This window comes from Centruroides vittatus, unplaced genomic scaffold (assembly GCF_030686945.1).
Source record: "Centruroides vittatus isolate TY-2023 unplaced genomic scaffold, ASM3068694v2 contig_1276, whole genome shotgun sequence".
Classification (NCBI taxonomy): domain Eukaryota; kingdom Metazoa; phylum Arthropoda; class Arachnida; order Scorpiones; family Buthidae; genus Centruroides; species Centruroides vittatus.
Window position 1 is genome coordinate 640,021 of NW_027120815.1, and position 23,318 is coordinate 663,338.

The following is a 23,318-nucleotide window of genomic DNA, read 5'->3' on the forward strand; positions in this document are numbered from 1 at the left end:
TGAACATTTTTACAAATGCACTAATAAATGATTAACGTGGTAAAATCTAACATGCAACACACATACCCATCTATATATATATATATACGTTTACATATTTATACAGAAATTAAAGGTGTACAGTACTTTTGATTTTAGGAAAAGCAATTAGAAACGAGTGTATAGACGACGTTAATTAATTTAAATGATGACTTTTATATTTTCATTTAAGGATTTACTTAGTAGCGCTGATGCTAATACTGTATAGTATTACACGGAGAATTTTGAGAACCAATGAAGTGTTTTTGCAGTAAAAGAGCTTAGAAAGACGTGACATCATTAATATCCGGGTATCAGAATTAAAAACCGGCAGGACCTGTCCGCGTGTGTCACGTGGTTCACAGAGTCAGTCACCGAACTTACCTGTTGCACCGTTAGTCTATTAGGATAACGGTACAGAAGCAATCGTACACTCTTTTGGCTCTGTGATGAATGACACAATTGCTCTGATTTGATATAGATAAAACGTCGATTTGCTTTTGTTGGAACTTTAGCATGAATTTTTTAGATTTGTAGGAATACTCCTATCTGGATTTAATTATTCGTGCAGGTACCATGCGGTTCTCTTCGCTCTTATGTGGATAATCTTGTGATGCCTACTGCATCGAGGCCGTGCTCTTGGGCACGGTGTACCAAGAGGGCGAATAGGCCTATATCGGAATGGATTTTTTTGTTTTTCGGATTAATAATTATATTGCAACAATCAGGTAAGTTTATATTTATAAAATTTTATTGTAAAATTAAAGCCAATAAGTTTTAAAATCTGGTTAGTTTACATTATAAAGCTTTGAAAAATTTGCCCGTTTCGAGTTCCACTTGATAAAATAACAAGTCTGAGAAATTAAATCAGGATTTTTACATAAAAAGTTATGCATATCAAAAACAGCGGGTGATCTCGATCTGAAAGTGTTTTCTATTCTTAATCCGACAGATAACAATGGAAAGCAAATTGATGTCGCGTAAAAAGTAGAGCACAAATTAAAAGAATACTAACTGAAGATTTTAAAATTTCAGTCTTCCGATACGAATCAAATTACAATGAGAAGAATCAAATTTTAGATAGCGTAATCCAAGACGGAACCATCGTTTTTATCCTTTCTTTCTATTATACAATTTTATATAGGCCTATTTCTTGATGAAATTTGGTCATTTTTGAATCATTTTTTTCTGAAAATCTTAGCAAAAATTCAAATCTATTCATACAACTAAGAAGGTTTATCAAAAACCTGTAATTTGAGAATAAAAGACTGGAACGAGAAGACACGATGGAATCGAAACCATTAATATTCTAATTGGAACTTCAGGTTTTCTTATCATTATCTAATTTATAACCATTGAATTGAAGATATTAATTGTGTATTTTATTGTTAGAAATAATAACGTACAAAATTCAAACAGTCACTTCATTCAACAATATAAAAGAAGTGTTTAACTGCTTTAATGTAAGTAGCAAATTTGAAATGAATGGGATTTAAAAAAGGGAAAAAATATGGTTTATTGCATTGATAATTGATTAAAAGAATTTTAGCATTATTAAATTATTTTTATTTTGTATATTAAGAAAAAAGTTATTCAGAATCTGATGAACTGTAATGATCATATGCATAGGCCTATATACTAGAATACTGATCGATGCTTTGATCGATCAAAGCGTATATGATATGAATAATTATTTATTTAATTATATTTTCTTATAAAAATGAGAAAACTTGACATTTAAACAAAGAAATTGTTTACATTCCTAAAAGTTGCAGACCTTCGAATTAGTCAGTAGAAATTTCAAGTTATTCGTATTATTGTTCCATTTAATGCAAGTTAAATTATAGCAATATTACAATTTTATACAATAAAAAAAAGTATTATAATCTATAGAAGTTTAAAGTTTTTTTGTTTGTAATTGAAGAAAATTTATGCTCATTACAATGCTTTGATTTTTACGTTTAAGTTTTTGAGCTTCGGATCTATATTTGTAAAGTTACGGTCGATTACACTAACAAAAAATTCAGACAAGTTCTAAAGGGAAAAAAGAAAGAAGCGTAATAACAAGATAAAACAGTAAAATGTAGAATATAAGTGAGAGCAAGAACCGACATAAATGACGATAAATATAGGATTAAAAATATCAAGACTAATCCAGAAACAAAAAAACTGATGGCAGATGTCACGAGCAATTGTACGAGCAAACAGTAGTGGCAGATGTTTATCAACATGCGAAATAATTTTGATCTCGATTGCATTAACAAGGTACCACACTCTTTATTACGTCCGTATTTTACGGTATTTTCATAAAATACAGAAACCAAATGTACGAAATTCCCTTAACGCCATGTTTGTTTGTTGCGTTATCATCAAAACATTCCGTCTGTAGGACGGCGAAACCTGTTCTCCCAGCCATTTTAGGTCAGCAGTTCAATCCTGAAGAAGAGGTCGACTGGATCTCAGCCTTGTCCATATGTAGGTTGCTTGATTTCCCATCTAGCTGAAAAGAAGTAACAGCACCTATTGCTTTCTAATAGTTTTTACAGAGCTTTATGTCAATCGGAATTAGAACGTCGTTTCAAAAATTTATGATTTGTATTGTTTATATTGTCTATTGTAGTCTTAATGCGTTATCATTTGTCTACCGTTATAGGAATAACAAAAACTTATACGAAATCGATAAAATGCATGAAAAAGTCTCTTAATATAATGATTATTTACAACACATACGGATATTTCGAGATCAAAAGTCCTTCATTTATAGAACCCCTTTTACTGTTCGTAATAATACCTATAATTTTCAATGTCTTTAACAAAATACTGTGGTTTTATTCCTATTCAGTTCAAACTTTAATGCCTTGATAGCTTTTCGTTTTTTCATATTAGCATTTTTTTCAATGACCTAGTCAGCGAAACAGAAAGAAATGTTTTTTTTTTTTTAAGAATTAAAAATAATTGTTAGAAAAATCTCAAATATTTAAGCCCTAAATTTAATCTATAGTTTATTTTATTATATCGCTATTTTATATATTAATATTTAGCTTTAAAAATAAGTGCGATTCCTTGAAACGGAATGCGTGTGCACACAGAATAATTTGCAAAAGAATAAGAAAAATCTTTATTTGGTTCATCGAAATGAATTTGTTTGCTCTCTTTCTCCGCGATTGATAGCCTAGTTATTAGAAATTTTGATGTACGTTGCTTTGTCCTAAATACAATAAGCCCTATATTTTACGATACATTTAAAAATGCCATAGTTGCTTATCGAGTCTTTCGAGTAAAGACTCGATAAGCAACTATGGCATTATTTTTTTATTACGGTTTTTCGATAAAATCCATTAACCAAAAATAACGCTTCGAATAGATGAAAATCAGTAAATGAATCTTCCAATGGGATCACTTTTTGTTAAGATTCGATTATCAGTTATTTAAAATAAAATTAAGGTCATCGATTATCGTCTAGGTTAGTTATGTTACGATATTTTTTTTACTATATTAACGAAGATAAAAATTAACAGCAGTTAACGTTTTGAATTCTAAACTTTGAGGAAAGACGTACAGTTTTTCTCCTTTAGCTTCGAATTAATTTGAAAAAGTTTTATAGATTTACGCGATACGAGTAAAGACAATTCTCCAGCGAGCTATTTTTATAGTTTACTTTTTTAAAAATAATCTTAACACGTTTATTTCATCAAAATCTCTTTCCTAGAAGGACGGAAACAAGGACAAGGTTTAACTGGTATGAATCCTTATTTTAAAATAAATTTGTTACAGATTTAGTAAACTTTTTTACGCTACTTACGAAAAGAAAATGTATACGATACGTAAACTTTTATTTCTCACATAAATTTATTGTTAAAACTGTTTTTAATTATTTTATTTTTGTGAAAGATAAGATAATAGGTACATATATTTTAACTCTAACGCGTACATAAAAACAAATCAGGATTTTTCTGAAAAATCTGAAAACCTGCTGCCTGTATCCTTTAAATTTTTCTCCTTCGAAATAATTGGCTTGCTGCCATTGAAACTATTCGTTACAGTAGCGAATTTTTAAATTATTGTACACAAGAAGCAGGATTTTACGTATTATTAATTTGAAATTAATGAATATACGTAAAGACGAACATTTAAAATATTATATCGTAAAGGAGAGAGAAAGAATCCAATCAAATATTAATCTTATTGGGGGAAAAAAACCCCTTTGATATCCTTCCTATCTTAAATTAAGCAGATGCTTGTGTTCTAAAGTTTGCGGGTTAAACCGAGACAAGCGCAGCTAGAATAAGAAGTCATTATCTTGTTCGGTCGTCCACGTCTACCACAAACAACAAATTGTACCTGTCTCGCCCTATCGCTTCTCCATGTGATGTGGTCCTGGCTGCTTACCTCGATAACTATGCAAGACGAAAATAAAAATTATACCTAATCTTTATCGGCACGAAGAAAATAATTGCAATATATTAACTCGTTTGTATCCGAGAAAACGTGATTGTTTAATATTCGGTACCGTAAAAACTTATGAACTTGTCAAATCATTTGTCTATAATTAACAATTAATTTCGGCTTTTTAACACGTAAATTTATTCTTGTATTATTTTAATTTTGTTTTTACAATAATCAAATTTGTGGTATATAACCTATAAGAGAAGAAAGAACAATATACTTTTATACTTTCCCCCCCCTCTCTCGGCTTATAAACAAATTGATGCGTAAGATTATACTTTTAAGTAAATCTGATTTGAGTCTATTAAGCGATACTAATTAATTTCATTTAATTAGAAATGTTTAGTGTATTTCATGCTCCCTTCACTTAACTTAAAATTTCCTTATCGTTTGGAATGATATTTTTCCTTAGTTTTCCTTTACTCTCACAATTAAAAAGTAATTTATCAATTTATCACTTAAGTTAGTCGTTTCCTCTTCTTTAAAAATCAATTAATTCTATAGATAGCTTGGGAATACGCCATTTCCGTTATTCAGAAACTATATATATAGTTTAAAATATAGTATAAAATATATATATATATTTTAATAGTAAATGTCAAAAATTTAAATTCTAGATTTAATTATTCTCGTTTCAAATAAGTCTAAGAATGTTAAACTTTTGCACAGAAAATAATTAAAATACAGGGTGGCCCAGGATTAATAGGACAGTTAAAAATAATACAACTACCCTATTACTTCGGGGCCACCCTGTACGGAATATATTGTGTTATTACTTACATACTTTTCTTCGTTTTATTATTTTTATTACGAAAATTAAAAGGTATAGAAGTTATTTAATAATTTTTTTAATCGAATACGATATTAATAAATTGAATGATTTATAATTAATTTAAAGATTTTAAACGAAGTAAAAATAGGCTCACGTTGAATATTAAATTGTTTCCTGGTGTAATAATAATAATAAAAAAAATTAATACACTTTTAAGAATCGATAACAATAGGAAAATGAATTTTCAGAACGATAAAAAAAGATTCGAATTTTAAATTTTATTTACAATAGCTTGCGTGTTTTTTGTTTAAACGATTGCAATTAAAACACGGTAAAAATCGCAAGATTCGGCTTAATATTCAGATTATCATCTACATTGTTTAGTAATCAGATTAGTGCATTTTATATGGATTAAACGGATAATAATTATATTCAGTGAACTATTCAATCAGATAACAAGTCGCTAGCCCATATATCTATAGAATAACACCGCAAGTTCGTTACACATTCTAAGTGTTTTTTATTGTTATGTAATTTAAAATTTGAACTGATTTTAAGCATTTAACCTTTAAATTACGTTTTCAATTTTGTAAAACAGAGGTTGAATTCAAAAATTTATTCTATAGTTTAGTATGAATGAGTATATTATTTAGTTTATTTTCGGTCTACGTTACATTAAATCAAACTGTTAAGTTGTAATTATTCGTTAGTAATATTTTTAAAAAAAAACTAGTTTATGCCTAAACGAAAATTTTAATTAGACAATATAATTTCTTTATAACGAAATTCTCTGCAAAGTAGACCCTGTTTAGCAGCATTCTATTGCATTTTATTCAACTTAAGTTTAAATTGATATCATTTCATTAATCTCAAACAGTTTTAATAGAATAATACATGCCGATAAACAAGTTTTCGTGAGTATTGTGGATGAATATAAATTTATTAACTATTTTTTCTTTTCTAAAAGAAAATGCTTTTCCTATTCAGTTCTAATGAAGTTTTATCATTAAATTCTGTTTACAGTTATGAAAAGCGCGGTGATTCATTATCCTATAGGCAAAACGGGCAATTTACTGAAGTCCCCACCAACAGGGGACCCCAAACCGATCTTTTATGAGAAAATATTCCTCCCCAAAACATTCCCCCAAAGAAAAATGTCCGAATCATCAATACGCGGAGACCCCTAATTCAAATTTGCCTAGAATCCATGAATGCGCCACTGAGAAAGTAAAACAGTATAAAAGTTTAATTATGAAGTTTACGTCTTCGTGTAGAGAAATAAATCCGTATAAATCTTTTATACTTATTTATTGTGTAAGTTTACGTTATAAAAACTTAAAAATGCAACCTATATATTTAACCCGACGAACATTATTTACGATAGAACAAGAGACAACTGTTTGTATTTAATTTAAAAAAAAAAAAAAACCTATAACCTACCATTATTCAGTTGGGTAGAAAAATTTAACGAAACAAAAGAATAATTTGCTTAAAAAAAGATTTACTTCATTCTACTTTTCTATACATTTAACTAGCACAGTCTTTTGTAAATAAGCTGTAAATTTAAATTTCGTGTCTAGATAAATAACTAAAATGTAATTTACTTGTTACCGAAATGATATCTTTTCTGTATATATATATTTTTTTTCGTTAAACTCTTGAAGTTTACTTTGAATATTTACCGCATTCTAATAACAAAACACATCGGGTGTTTGTTTAGAATCAGAACAGGCCACCGATTTTGTTAAATGGAATTAAACGTTATTCTATCAATAGAGCAATTTTTAATTCCATTTTCTCTGCTTGACTTGGCTCTTATCGACCCGTTTCGATAGTCGACACCTTAGATAAGCTTTTTTTTTCGAACCCTATTAATAACAAAAATAGAACTTAATTAACATATTTCCGAAAAGCAAGACCATTCATTCAAATCTAAAATTATTATTTAACCTAATAATTACTTATCCTGTGTTAATTTCTTCGAAAAATGTCATCTATGTAATAACAGGATTAGGGTAGTTAGGACGACCTAGTTTACTATTATACTGTCGAATTAACTGCCAAACAGCAAAGTTCAATCACTTTCTCATTTTCAACGTTTCCAAATATTTTAACTCGTTTGACAAGCTGCCGAGTTTAATGACAAGCGCTTGTAACGTAGGGAAAAAAAGTTACCAGAATAAAATATAAGACAAATTTCCAGAATGTAACGACGTAAATCCGTATACAGGATAACAAATTTAATTAGTATCCTCGTAAAATAAATATTTTAGAGGTTATATCGTTATCTAAACGTAAATAAGTCTTCATCGATCGTATTGGGAATAATGGGACATACTTTCTTACGTATTAAAATGTAACCCATAACTCTCAATTCGTTACACACGTTACTAACTAAATTTTGAGAAGAATGACGAAAATTTGGTCAAATCTCCCTCGAAGAGAAGTGTTAATGTTAATTAAAACGTTATTGACAATAATGAGTGATACCAAAATGAGGAAAATAGAATTAAGGACATATTAAAAATCCATAAATCAGTAACATTTGTTCCACTGGTCCAGTTTATCATCAATATCCTGAATCTTCTTCCTTCACTGATAGCTAGAAGCAATGGCTACAGATAAGCTATGTTGTAGAGAAATTTAATGAATTGAGCGTACAACTGTACATAACCTATTTCTACCGCAGTCCGTTCTTAAAACAACACCCAAAATTAACCTCATTTCTGAATTTCTAGTATTTCCTGTCATCTTGTCAGCTGTTCAACAGTACAACAACAAACATTTTGATATTTCTTTAATTATCTCGTTACATTGTTCAATTTTCTTCGGAAATTCTTTCGTGGAAATCAACAGTAAGAAATATACAAGTAGTGTTTTCTATATCTGTTTTAAGTATACGTTTAATTTATTAAAAATTTTGAAAAATATGATTTATTTTCATCTAAAAAAAACCTTATTGAATACACGGCGGAAAGAACAAACTTAAATTATTTTCTGTTATCGGTTTTGCTACCGTCTCTTTGCTATATTTTGGCGACAACTAGGTCTATAACCTGTCAAAAATTATTAAAAATAAGGGTCAATCCTCTGTCGCCATTTCCTCAAAGTATTTTTTTGATTTATGATTATGATTAATTCTAATAAGGTCCTGGTTTTCTTCTAATACCAAAAAAAACCACTACATTCAACGGATTGTTATTTTAAGAGAGAATAAATTGATTCGAAATAGATAAAAGTACAAACTTGCACCCAACAAAGAAGGATTCAGTGGGTCTTTTTTTTACTCTATTGATTATCATTGTAAAGATTTTGGTTCCTCAATGTGATGAATATTCTAACAGAAACTTTGACCTTTGTATTCCAGTTAAAATTATTATCGATATTCAACCTTATCCTCGATTCTCAAATTATGAACTGTCCTAAATGATTAATATACTACTAAATGGAAGTAACAAATATAGAATATGAACGGCTAATTCGTAATTAGCAGCTCGAATTGCATTACTCTTGATAATGGTTTCGTTTTTATGTTTTGTAATTTATTTTATTATACTTTTATAAGTAATTTAAATAATAAGTGAAGAATATAAATCGCTATTCTATTTTTAAAGTATCATATTTTTAATTTTAATTATTAAAGTTAAATTAAATTCTTTGAACAACTATATATATATACACACACTACATCTAGTATCATATATATATATAGACTTTACGTATAATTATACATATTGAGTACGTTTATTACAAGCTTATATATATAGGTATAGGTATAAAAAGTGTATAGATAATAAATTCTGGTAAGGGTCAGTTAGTTATTTAAAAAGTCATAAAAATAAAAATGGGTTAGTTTAGTGATAAGAAGCATAAGATTCAGTCACGGTTGGTAAATTCTCAGAGGAAATACTATTTAACAACAGAGAACTGTGAGGCCGTATTCCTATCAGTGGCGTTCAGAGGCCATGACAGGTGATCGATTTGCCAATCGGAGTCAAGCACAGAATGGCCTTTCGACTTGCCAAGATATTTAGTGCAAGGTCGCTTGTCGAGTGTACTTTCCAGTAGCTCGTAACCACCCTTTTCTCATTTATTCTCATTATTTTTCCAATAAAACGGAGCTTCTATATAATAGGCACGAGTATATCACTTACAGTTTCTAAGTATCTTACAAAATCAGAATCACTATTGTTTTATGCACATATCTAACGACATTGAGATAAAAATACAAAAGGAAAAAAATATTATTAATATGAATATTTTGTCCTTGTAGCATTTCCTGGGGAAATTGTTTTATTTTTTATAAACGTATTCTTTATCAGATATTAATTTTTTAAATTTAATTTTCGTAGTTAACTACCTGTATTGCACCAGAAAATTTTTCCCTCCCCCTCTGTTTTTTTCTCATAAGAACACCCTGTAATAGAACCTATTTATCCGGGATAATTTGCCCTCTTGACCCACTGTCACATCACCTGCCACATCAGATAACGTCTACGGAAGTCATCCCCAAAGAAAATTGCTGCTACCGTTCCGATATTGAATAATCGCGTATTGAAATTGTTCCAGTAATAAATTTCACAGTACTAGAGTCGATAACTACTCAGAATATATATGACATTGACCATTCTTCTTAGCATTATGAGTATAATTACGCTAGCGTAAACAAATGAAATCGTTTCTATCATCTTACAAAATAAATTCGTGCTGTGTTATCAGCTCAATGACTCCGAGCGGGAAGAGAATAAGCGGGTCAGCTGTTCTCGCTTTAGATCGTGAATCGTCTTCATCTACACCGGTTCCCAAACGTGTAGGTCGTGACCCAGTAATAGGTCGTGATAATGCTAGTTATGGATGGCCGCAGTAAGAGAAACATACTCTCCAGTTGTTAAAATCGCAACTAGTCACGCTAGTAGACTTATGGAAACGGTGTTCTAGAAAAACCGATTTTTAATAAATAAATGATCTTAAAACTTTGCAATATAATTTTCAACACGATTTAATTATCTTACTGTTTACAGAATAAGAATATCGTATATTTTAAATTCTTAAATATAAGTCTTTTTAAGATTTACTTTATATTTCATAAATATATGTTTAAAAAGTACGTAAACGTGTATAATTTTATATAAAATTCTGTTTGAATTACCAATAAATAATTATAATTGACTAACCTGAAAACATTTGCTAAGCGTAATTATTTGGAATAAATAGGTTTTATTTTGAGAATTATTATAAAATATTTTTTTTTGAATCTCACTGCTGATTCACTATATTTATTTATTATTTTAATTAAAAATAAATATGATTATTATGAAAGTAAAGAAATTCATAGGTTTCCCTCCAAATATCTTTCCTTCCAAATATCTTTCCCCAAAAAATAAGAGGATTCCCTCCAAATATCTTTCGAGTTAGTTGAAACCAACACTACTACTATACACGGGACCTCCTAATTCAAATTTGCTTGGTTCCTCGTGAAGCCACAATTTGTAATCAATTTAGATTAAATTTTAGTATAATTCGTTTTAAATTTATCATTTTTTAAAAATTAATCTTCTAGATAAAACCTTTAACATTTTTTTTTTTTGGTCCTGATAAAGAAAACAATTTAAAATTTGTCATATCGTTTAATGGTTAAGAAATAACGATTGAATATCTTTGCTATAATCTTTTATTATTTCCTTAATAACAGATCCAAACATAACACGAAGCACTTACATCTGTCCTAATTCAATCCGTATAGGAAATCCTTGAAACGAGGATAACCTTTAAAAATTGAATTAATTATTCATAGTCGAGAATTGATTATTGTATTTTGAAACAAGACTTTAATATATTTATTATTTGTTTTTATAGTCATTCATACGCATTCTACAAAACTATGTAACTCAGGAAAAGAATTTACATGTACTGGCAATCAGACAATATGTGTTCCATTATCCAGGCTGAAAGATGGTCATCCAGATTGTCCAGATGCTTCCGACGAAAGTAAGTTAAATTAGTAATTAATTTGTTTAGAATCTAGTAATTTTTTATTCATTTTATACATTCAACATAATATCTGTGTCAAATCCAGTTATTTGTTTTAGCTACAAGCAAGAAAAACAAGGCATTTAGACAATTATTACAATATGAATCAGAGGTTTTAAAATAAATATCTGTTATGAAACATACCTTACATTAAAAATATCACCGTAATTAAATATACTTTTAAAACATATCTATAAGTAGTTGCTAATTAAATAGAAGAGAAAAAACTAAACAATTTTAACTTTTTAGAATCTTAAAATAGCACGTAGTTAATGCATTTATCATTGTACAATACAAGGTATGTTATGACTATTACATCAGGTTAAACTGCAATAATAGATTATAAATTGCATATATATATATATATATATTTATTTATTTCTTCAAATAAATAGCGTGAATTTAGATTAGAATCAATAAAGAATATTTTTATTTAATATTCCTATCTTCATTTTCGATTCTATCAACGGCATTTATCATAATGATTGTATTCCGTAAATAATAATTTGAAATTATTAACGAGTGCATTACACATAAAAATAAATTGGAATTACATTATAATTTTTTTAGAGCGTTTCGGAACTATAAAAAGATGGGAAAGAGAGATTTAATAGAAATGTACTATTGCAAATGAGTTCAATTTTATGATAATAACAATAATGCCAAGTTCCAATAGGAGCGATTTTCCTCTTCCGATATGACGAAACATATTAGCATTCGTAGCTCATCGTACGGGAGGTTTGACTGGTTCTCTCACCCTTTCTCATTCAGAATTGAGGTCAGTCATGCGCATGAATTCGTTTCTTATACTTTTTCTTTTGCCTGCTGCGAAATTTTCAATATTTTCTTAAAATTGCCCCGTTTTCTACCTAATAATTCAACCGAAAGAAGCCGTTATTTCGAAAACGTCTTGCCTTTATATATATATATAATACGACCCGAACAGAGGAGCATTATTCTATTCAAATTAAAGTGAAATAGACAATATCGGAAATTAACTACGACGAATTCGTGTCGGCTAAAATTTAAAATTTTTATTTTTATTCTTTGTGTAAATACGATACGATTAATTTAATGGTCTTACGAGTACAATTAAGATAATTATTATACGTGGGTATAGGAAGTAAACAAACTTCGTCCCGTTATAATGTAGCCAACACCCCTGCAGAAATGCAGTGTTCTTGCTGATAAATTATGATTCTACAAATTTAATTTAATAATCGTTATTTATTATGATTTTTATGTTTTACTTAAGATGGAAACGTAAATTGTATTGTAATTGTAAGGTGTGCAGGCCTATATTGCGCTTCTATAGGCTACTTACTACTTTTTAATAGTTATTCTTCTAAAATCACGAAATAAATTTATAATTAAGATTATTATGTACACATTTAGTCTAAGTAAAGAATATATATGTATATACTGTATACAAATATATTCCTTTTTTGAATGAAAATTTCGTCAATTGTTATGAATGAAAAGTTATTAGAAATGATCACTATTATAGAATATTATATTTAAATTTATTTCAAACGACTTAAAATATATTATATTAGAGATTACACTATTTGATACAATCTAAAAGAACACACGCGCAACTACACCCACACACACAGTAGGTTTTGTAGTTTTTATCCCTTCTATTAATAAAAATTAATACATTTTTACGACGTATAATATCATTTGCATGCTTTTTTTCTGATAACTTCATTACTTTATATAACTATTAAATTGAATTTTATAAGATATAGAATTATTTCTAAATTAATAAAAATGTAAATTACATTTAGTAGTCTAATATAATATAAATCTTCCACCATTACATCTACGTTATTTTGTAATGTATATTAATATAGTTCGTGCCCTACAAATGTTTATAATATTACACTATAGGCAAATACAAGGAAAAAAATCCTTTGTATATAAAAATAGTTTCATAAATGATTATTTCAAAATAGGTCTAAGATTAACATATAAAGATTCCCAAATTATATATATATTAAAATTCAGTTTTGCTTGATCCAAATCACTCTAGAGTATTTTCTTTTTACTTCTAAATATTAAAAAAAAAAAAAAAACATTGTGCAAGCATTTCTTTAAATAGTAAAACAGGGTGAACTGTGATGTAATTAAATAATACAAACACACACATATATATATAGAGTAGTGTATAATTTTTTATATTGAATGCTAAAAATAACATCCTATTTTAAACACAATTTCACTATTGATAGTATAGAAAAACCAGTTATTTTATATTTATTCACTGTCGTACTCAGTTTTAGGTGGAAGAAACAAATATCCGCCCTAATACCGAATATTAAAAATAGTTACCTTTCACCCCAGTTATAACGTGTAACAGTTTACCTTGCAGTTAACTTATTGTTTCAACTGATTTTTTTTTTCTATAGGTGATTACGTCACAATGATATTTTCAGGAAAATTCTTTGTTTCCTACGTAAGGCGTATTTGTTTTAAACAATTTCTGTTTAGTCTGGAAACAATTTAGCACAAAGTTAAAAATTAATTTATTGCCGTTTAAATAGCTGAAACTAAATAAAGCTTAAGCTTGACTTCCGGAAACGGTTTACAACTTTAATTCTGCTGTAAATTCTTTTGTAGAAGTTATTTTCGGTCTAACTGTTTTATTAGGTGGAGGGTTTTTTTTCTGAAAGGAAATTTCTTTCTCATTAGAGTTTAGTTAATATATTTTTTTTCAATAACATAATTAATGTAATTATGGGATATTAATAACGGAAAAATGGTTGTAAAAACGATAATTATAATCTTCGTAAATATGACCCATTAATCTTTTCGTAGTCGTGACGAAAATGACCGTGTCATATCTGGTCTGTACCCAACCGTTATGCTCGGTGAACATAACCATTATAAATATGGTTAATAAAAGCTACTTCAAGCAAAACTGCCGTAGAATAATTAAATGAGAGCAATTGAAATTATCCAGATTAAAAATTGAAGCTTATCGTCGATGAATAATTTATTGCTTGATTCGTTTCTTTAAGTTATTAAAATTCAGTAAAAATGCCTATTTGAATTATTTATAAAGGGGTTGTGAACCTTGAGGATTCTACAATCTTTACAGTCCTATCCAGACAGCATCTCTAGTTTTTACATAGATTTTACTAGACTAGTTTTGCTAGAATGGATAGATAAAACTCGAAAGACCAGAATTGAAGCAGGTGGAGTTTATGTGGAATTCCTACATAAAGTCTTCTTGTATTTTTCTTTGATTTAGTCATTTCCAAATTTTATATCGTAATATCGAATAAAAGTAAATAGTTAATTTTTGTGAATTATAATTATAATTACTTAATAGTAACGTTTTATTTCTATTTCAATATTATATCTTAAGCTTTCGATAATAAGCTGCTTGTTATTCTATGCACATTTTGTGTTTGTTTGTCTGTTTTTTATGCATATGAGGACTGTAAGAGCAAATGCGATCGAACTTTCCAAAAATCAACGAAATTGTGGGCATTCTGTAGTGTTAGAGCACTATTGAACATCACACTATGAGCAAGTACAGTACCTTAAGATTATCGAGGATTATTTTATACCATTATTATATTTTAATTGTATTTCCTAGATCAAGTTTCCAAACTGATATCTAGCTTTTGTAATGTCACACGATAGGTCCACTTTCGGATCGATTGGTACTTTTCCATCACCGAACAGTTGTTGAGTGAAACGGCCAGCAGATAAATCATTTTGTAAGGAAACTCTCGTGTTATTTTTAGCTTTTTTTTAAAAGCAAGATTTAAGTTCATCAGCTATTAATAGAACGTTTTCGATAAAACATCGTATTCGATTCGCATCATAATAAAACTACTTTTAAATGTAAATTCTCCTTTTTTTTTAGAATTTTCTACAATGTCACAGGTGCAATACCAAAATTTTCCGAATAACTGCGTATCTTATAGTATCTAATTGCTGTTATATCAAATAAGATAAACGTCAAAAAATAATTAATTGATGATATTTTAACTTGTAGAATGTTTTACTATAAGCTGTATAAGCTACAAATTGACGATTTTAATTAAAGAAAGATAAATTTTATGTATAAGATAACATATGTGAGAAAATTGTCATTGATATCCAACACCCTTTAAGATTCGACAAGTAATCTACTGTACTGCAGAAAAACGGGCGTAGTTGGCAATGACTTTCTCCGAATTTTAATTTATTCGATCCTTATTCTCCATTCAAAATCCGGATCGAATTTTTTCTTGGCCACTTTAACAAGCGAGTCGATTGTCTACCTAAAGTCTCGCTGAAGGCGGATAGAGGTTCTCCACCCAAAATTGACGTGCAAACGAACAACACCCAACTCTGGTTCAATGCAGTCGGTCTAAATTAAACAAGTAAAAATTCTGTATTTTAAAAAATTCGTAAAATAATTTTTATGTATAAAATCTATATTGATTTTTATGAATTCTCGAAATTAAAAATACAGAATTTATTACATAAATATATATTTTAAAATGATAAAGAGTTAAGTGTTAAGAAATGGAATAATAGTTAGGTCAAATTCTTTAATTTATTTACTATTCTTCTAAAAAATAATGTTTATTAATGTCTTTTGCATATTATATTCAACTTTTTGACAAGCAAATCTTTAGATTTTTCTTTTTTTTAATAATAGATGAGGAAATATTTTGCACTGTTTTGATATAACAAAATTATTTTATCAGAAAAATTAGAAAGATAGAAATATGTAAATTTAATCTAAACAATTGTTATAATTATAAAAAAAATTTAATATTTTATTATTATTACATTAATTTTATATTATTATAAATTACTTAAATATAGTGAACAGTATTTCTTTCGAATAAATATTTTAAAAAAACTATAAATCAAACTATAAAATTGAAGATATAGATGATAATATTATAGACCTATAGTATGAGTTCTGTAAATTATACATTAAAATATTGAAATATGCCATCTTTTTTTACTCGACGGAAGTTATAAAAGATTCAATGAAATCTTTTAGTCACGAAATATTTTACATAAAATTACATCATACGTATAAACCAAAATTGTTTTCCGGATTACATCATTTATATTTTGTTAAATTCGTGTTAGGAATTGTCTCCTTTGTAATATTAACTTATTACAAAAATTATATAATTTATCCCATTTATCAATTTATTTGCTGTGTAGAATTATGGCTGCTTTTTAATTATCTTTATAAGCCTAAATGTAAGAAAGAAAGTCGTGTTCCTTTGCTGACGTTGCGTATATACGTTAATTATTTCATTGTTTTTTCTAATAGTATAATGAAAAAATGCAGAAGTATTTTAAAATAAATTTCTATCCCTATTAGCTAACACGGAAATACTCTATATACATTATTCCAGTTAAGAAAAATTAGCTATTGCTATTTTCGGTGTGTCATATCGATAACCAGTTATATGGAAACAATCAACAGCAGGCAGTTCTGTCAAACAAAGTAGGAATAATGGTTTATGCAGTTTGTTTCGATTGATAACATGTTCCCTCATCCGTGGGGTTGTATCAGATTTGTATGGATGGTTAAGAAACATCTCTCGAAGTCAGGTTTCTAAATGATTATCTTGTTGCCTTGAGCCAAGTTCAATGTACTTTATGTATTTTTGGAGTTAATATTAGTAATTGTTGAATAAAATAAAAATGTGTATATATAGGTTTATTATATAAATATTATGCATTGGAAATATCTTCCCTTTAAAACTATATAATAGAAAAATAAATATTTTAAAATATCAAACTGATAGTAAGCACTATTGAAGCTATTTTATTTCATTCGCGTAGACACATCGAATGTTATATAGCGCGTGATTTACATCGTATCCAAGACTCTTTTTCCGTAATCTCTATGTAAATTCAAAAATATTTTATAGGTCATAGTATTTAATCTAAAAAATACATCTATTTTAAGATAGAGTCACGATTAAATGCGGTAACTTTGAGCTTGCAGGAAGTGTTAAAAAAAATTTTTTAAGGGAAAGTACTCGTCTTAATTTAAAATCGTTTAAAGGGGTAAACCTATTGATCTTATTAATATGCTCCAAAAACTAAGGTTCGAATTATAGTTAGACTTTTTGAAAATATTTTAAGAGATTGGTAAAAATTGATCTGTTAAATTATGTAACGAAAGGGCATCTTTGGGCAATGGACAACAATATATTTATAAAGTTTTATCTTCCTGAGATCTAGTTTAACGCATTCTTCATTGAAAGGCGGTTTGAAATGACCTTAAAAAATTTTGAGTGTAGAGAAACGAGGTAATTGATACTTATCGAAAATACATCTGACCTCATTTAGGTATCCGTGAGAATGCTATCAGTGATGTTATGCAAGAATATCGATAATCAATTTAAAAGATGTACACGGATATGAAGTAAGATATAAAATTGGATAACGCGGATGTACAGTACAGTACTTGATGATTTCTTAACCAACATCCCTGACCTTTAGCACGGTGATGTAAGCCATTACTTTCACTGAATTGTTGAATAGAATTGCTACTGCCACTAGTAAAAATAATGGTGAGTTAAGACATATTTAAAAATGTAAAAAAAAAAAAATGGATAATTAAAGAAATATTCAAATAATTTCTTAAACCGTTTTTACGGTTTAAATGACTAATTCACTTCTATAGATGGATTTAGATTTCTCACGATGAGTTCCAAAATTTATACGTCATTCATTACATTTTATCCAATTGGTTAAGTTATTTCTCAGCTGACGAGTTAAAAATTTCTTGATTTCCTTGACCCACTTCACCAACATCTTTTCTATGTAGGGGGATTTCTATGTTTATGAAGAATTGTATGATGTATCTGCTTCTACTTGTTGGAGTGAGAAATCTTTATTTTTATTATAATTCTTATTAATTTTCCATTTTAGGATATAATCACTCGTTATTCCAGTAAAAATTATATTAAATCTAAAATTTCAGTTCGTTCTTTTTTAGGTACAGAATTTTAAGAATGCCGGAAGTATTAAAAGCTTGGATATACGTTACAATAGTTAAAAAAGAATGGAGACAATTAGCGAATGCACGCTTCAATCGATCGAGAGATAAAAAAATAAATATATATAGCGAAACGATCTAAATTTTTTGTTAGTGACGTCGTAGAAATCACGTGACTGTCCGTCTGAACCTGGGTGACCAGAAAACCAGGTCAAGGTGATTTCGGAATGGCATTTGAAATCACTGCTAGTTACGTTAAATGAAGGTCACTTCTTTTATTAGTCGCCGTACATCTCTTATTAGTAAACGACAATTTTGTAGATTTACACTTCGTATGCCTCTTGATGACATATATAAATTACGATCTCGTTACGAGACTTATTTTTTATTATTTTTTTTAACTCCACTAATCTCGAAAATAAATATTCCAACGTTATTTATTTATACAGTTTCATGTAGACGTTAAAATTATCAGTAAGAAGACGAGTCGCATGTAGAGTTTTATTCGGAATTTATTGAATCATCTTTACAGAATGTCAAGTAGTTTTCTTTGATTCTGGATGTTGGCAACTGTCCATAACAGAAGTTTCTTCGCAGATTTCATCACAGATTTAGAAGAATTTGAATGTATTTAGTTTCGGTGATAATTTATATCGGATAGTCAAGTACACAAGGTTAAAGAAGTGATCTTAAAATCTACCACGGCCTTTATTTTTGCAAGGTCATTATTTAATTCATGACAATTGTCGACCATGAATTTATGAATGGGAAATTTTTAAAGAAAACTAAATGTTTAAATTCGTTATGGTTATGTATTAAATCTAAGTTTTAGTTTTTGCAATTTAGAAATGTTTTTTATTTTTTTATTTTAATTTTATACATGTAATCTAATCGTGTAGTGTACATGAAAAGAAACTGTGTAGGATTATGATTTATCTAAAATTATTTCGTGTTTTTCATCTTATTTATATTTAATATATTTAAAATTCATTCTGACAGCTTTAAAACAAAATCTTATTGGAAATTTAAATTTAATGTATTTGCGAACGCTCATCAATAAAAGATGTTACACCCACAGACAGAAAATGACAGAACCTGTTTTACACATAGATAACGAAATCTTGGTGATGATGCCACATAAAATCTTTCCCTCGCTCATTTGGAAAAGAATTATTTTATTATGGAACCATTATTTTTTTGTGATTAAACATTACATAACAATTAATATAGAATTATCCAATCTTGATAGCTACTGAAAATATTTAGCATATATCATTAGATAAATGCGAGTTTTGAAATGACTATGATTATTAATTCACATTATTATGCAACGTATTACATTGTCAACACGGAGATGTCATTTTACTTATACAGTAAAACCTTCGATGTTTATATGTAAAACAATGACAAGTCCATTTTGTAAAAAGTAAGAGCTGGATATAAAGTTCATTGACAGATAACCACAATATTACATATTTGAGAAGATTCCTATTAAGAGTTCGTTCACATAAACCATCAATCATAGATAAACCACACCAACTCCTAATCATTATGCTGTCTAAAACTATTATCTGATGGTGATTGAAATTAGTTATGAAATCTAATTAAAATTCTTACTAGTCATTCTTTTTTTTCTTTTCTTCCTGTTTATTGAAACATTTATTACTTGATATATAAGCGAGCCATTAATCTCCCATATGTTTTTGGTATTCCCATATAATTATTTTTAACCTTCTTAAAATATTTACATTAATATGTTTGTGGCACCCTTCCATGGAATTTACCAACGGAGGTCATATGGTAATGTTTTTCATTTCGGTCCATTATCCGATTATATCATTTACCCCAATTGTACGTCGTAACTCTTACTTTATTTACTATTTACACGTTTTCTTTACCAGTGTTAATGTATTCTTTAAATTATCTTTTAATACATTTTTGTCCTCATATTAATTAAGTGCAAATTTAGGCTACATAAAATAGAAAAGTATCTAATTTGGAAAAAAAAATAAAAATTATCTAAGAAATCTTAAATGTAAATATTTTGTTTACAGTTTGTATACGTAATTACTGTAACTGATAATTACATGATTTAAATATTCAAAATTTTTTTAAATTATTCGTTAAAAAATGATTTAAAACTGCAGATTTTCTTGCGTAAGAAATATTTAAAGATTCATAACGTCATAACTCTAAATTTAGTACAATAGTTCTCAATAAGAATTAATAAAACGATACATCTTAAGCCGATTGGAACGTTTATAAAGCTATATAGCTTAAACAAGTGTATTTAAAATCATAAATATATAGGCTTATTTGTTATAATAAGAATTTAAAATTTATTAAATTTATTTCTACTATATATTATATACTGTATAAGGATTTCAGGTTTGCATTACTCATTTAAAAAAAATAAAATCATTCATTAACGATTATGTTTAACAACTATTTTAAACAATTTTTATGTTTCTACTACATAAAATAAAATTTAAATGTGTAATTAAAATAATTGCTTGTTTAAAAATTAAAAAAATAATAATAAATAAAAGTTTATATATAAATTTATAAAATATTTTTTGTAGTGATGATGTTATTGATTTCACTAACGATATTATTGTTATAGAAATTCGGAAGTATTCAAGGTTAAATTCTCTTTTGTAAACGTAGTTAAATAAACGATTGAAATAATAACATCTAATAATTATTCATATATAGCTTTTGATACTGGTTTTTCTATATTAATTGGAATAAAATGCAAAAAAAAAAGACAGGAAATGCTTTATCGTTGTCTTTTAAATTATCTTCTATTGTTTAAACTATAATACATTAATTAAAATTCCACACTTATTATCTAAACATCGTTATTATAAAAATTTGATCCAAATAGTAATTTATTCTCACCTTATTAACAAAACACTTTTTAAAATTTAATTGAACAACACACAAGTGTAATAAATTTGGATAAACATTTAAAACTATAATGAACTGATCGTTTTAATACCTGAATTTATTTGTTAAAAATAATATTAAAATGAACACTGCACAAAACTTTCGAGTATTTGACCTCAATTCTTTTTATGTGGGATGATATGCCGATGGCTGTAATGAACCTTTGTAGTGCCTCCTTACTTTGACCTTCTATCGAGCCCTACTCGGTAAATATCACTCGACATATTTATTATTCAGACTTTGTCTAATACTCTACCTTGTATCTGAAACGACTCTAGGCTATTTCGATAATTTAGAATATACAATTTTTAGGTTTTGTTTCTAAATATATTTTTTAAGATTGAATTATACAAAATATTCTCACTCGAAGTGCCATCAGTTAGCTTTGTAGCAAGTGTATTGTTTTGTTTATGAATAAATATAAGAGCTTATTACTGTATTTGAATGAGAAAAAAGGAATTAAAATCGATTTTATTTTTGTTTTTAGCTTGTTTTTCTGGAGAATTTCGATGTAGAACCGGGTATCAATGTATACCTCTTCAAAGGGTCCGAGATGGAATTAAAGATTGCAATGATGGATCTGACGAAGGTATTTTAAAAATTTTACAAGTGTTTGCGTTAAATAATGATGCAATTTGCATAATGATAGATATATTGAAATTAATTAATAGTAGAGTTAATAAAGATATGTATTTCTTGATATCCTTGAAAGATTTTAAAAAACTTTTTTGTACTTATTATTATATATCTCTTTAATGTTTTAATGTTTAAAAAATGTATATATTATGCAGTCTTAAGACTTAATGAAACAATTTCTTTAATTGTTTAATATGATTCGAATCTATGAAGTAATTTGTTTCATAAAAAATTAAAATTGGTAAACTAAACAATACTTCCTTAGTAATCTGGAATGTAATTTTTAAATATTTATTTGTTTATTCAAAGATTATGTACTGTACGTTATTAAGTAATAATATATGTACATTAGTTAATAAATGATTTAAGTCGTCTACAAGGATTAAAAGGACGTTTATTAAGTGATTAAGAAAGTTGTGTTGAATTAAATTTATATTTTATTTCGATTAATTCTGCAAATATTTGATGTTCCTGGATTTTTATTTTTGTTGTAGCTTAATTAGTCAACAATTAATATTTGAATATATATATATATAATTTATTTTTAGAAATAATCTTTATGTTTGTAGTTTTAAAATAATTGTGTATACACTGAACTGAGGAAAGATAAAACAACTATATTTACAATGTAAAAATTAAGTTATCGAAGCCGTAAACAATTTCATTTATATATTATAATTAACGTAAAGTAAATTTTAATGTTTAATCTAAATCACTTATTTAAACAATATGACCCATGAAATAATTGGAATTTTGTATTATAAACATTATTTTCTATAAGATTATTTTTATTAAGCATAAATTTTATAATTTAAACCAGTGGTTCCCAACCGGTGTTCCGCGGAACACTGGTGTTCCGTAAGCATTTCCCAAGTGTTCCGCAGATTTAGTCGCAAATCGGAAAGTGTACAATCGTATTTGAGCCGCCGAATATCAAAAAATTAAAATCATAAAATTTTCATAAACTTAAATATATATGTACGACTCGTACTTATGGAGTGTACTACTGTTTCGAATAAGATAAAGACAATGATAAAAACTGAATGAAATATGTAAAAAACATCAGGCACAAGTTTCCCATTAAAGTTATTTAGGTATATTTTTTCCTGTCTTAGAATTGGCGTTAATAATATGAGTAGAGATTTTGAATTATAACTGCTCAATTCTAATAAAATAACTGATGACAAACTTATGTATTTCATATTAACTTAAGTAAGTGTTCCGCTAAAGAAAATTGCTCACAAAAGTGTTCCGCATCCTAGAAAAGGTTGGGAACCACTGATTTAAACTATGATTTCATTATTTAATTAATAAAAAAAATGGAAATTAAAATGTTTTGTTTAAGAAACTTATTCTTATCAGTTATTCAATATAAAAATAATCTATTTTTAATAATTATTTTTTCAGAGAGAAGAAATGATAAATTTGTCTACGTCAATGAGAAATATTCAGAGAAACAGGATAACAAACAAGGTAAAAATGACA

At 27.6% G+C, this 23,318-nt stretch overlaps 1 protein-coding gene across 1 annotated transcript in view; it reads left to right on the forward strand.

The window, feature by feature from the left end:
* The first annotated feature begins 436 nt into the window (after nucleotides 1-436).
* The window catches only part of LOC136988815 (mucin-17-like), a 45,862-nt gene continuing 22,980 nt past the window's right edge, over nucleotides 437-23,318 (forward strand). Inside the window, 4 exon segments of the mRNA XM_067286781.1 lie at nucleotides 437-746; nucleotides 11,093-11,224; nucleotides 21,685-21,786; nucleotides 23,241-23,306. Of these exon segments, the coding sequence (XP_067142882.1) occupies nucleotides 632-746; nucleotides 11,093-11,224; nucleotides 21,685-21,786; nucleotides 23,241-23,306 (415 nt within the window). The 5' untranslated portion in view covers nucleotides 437-631.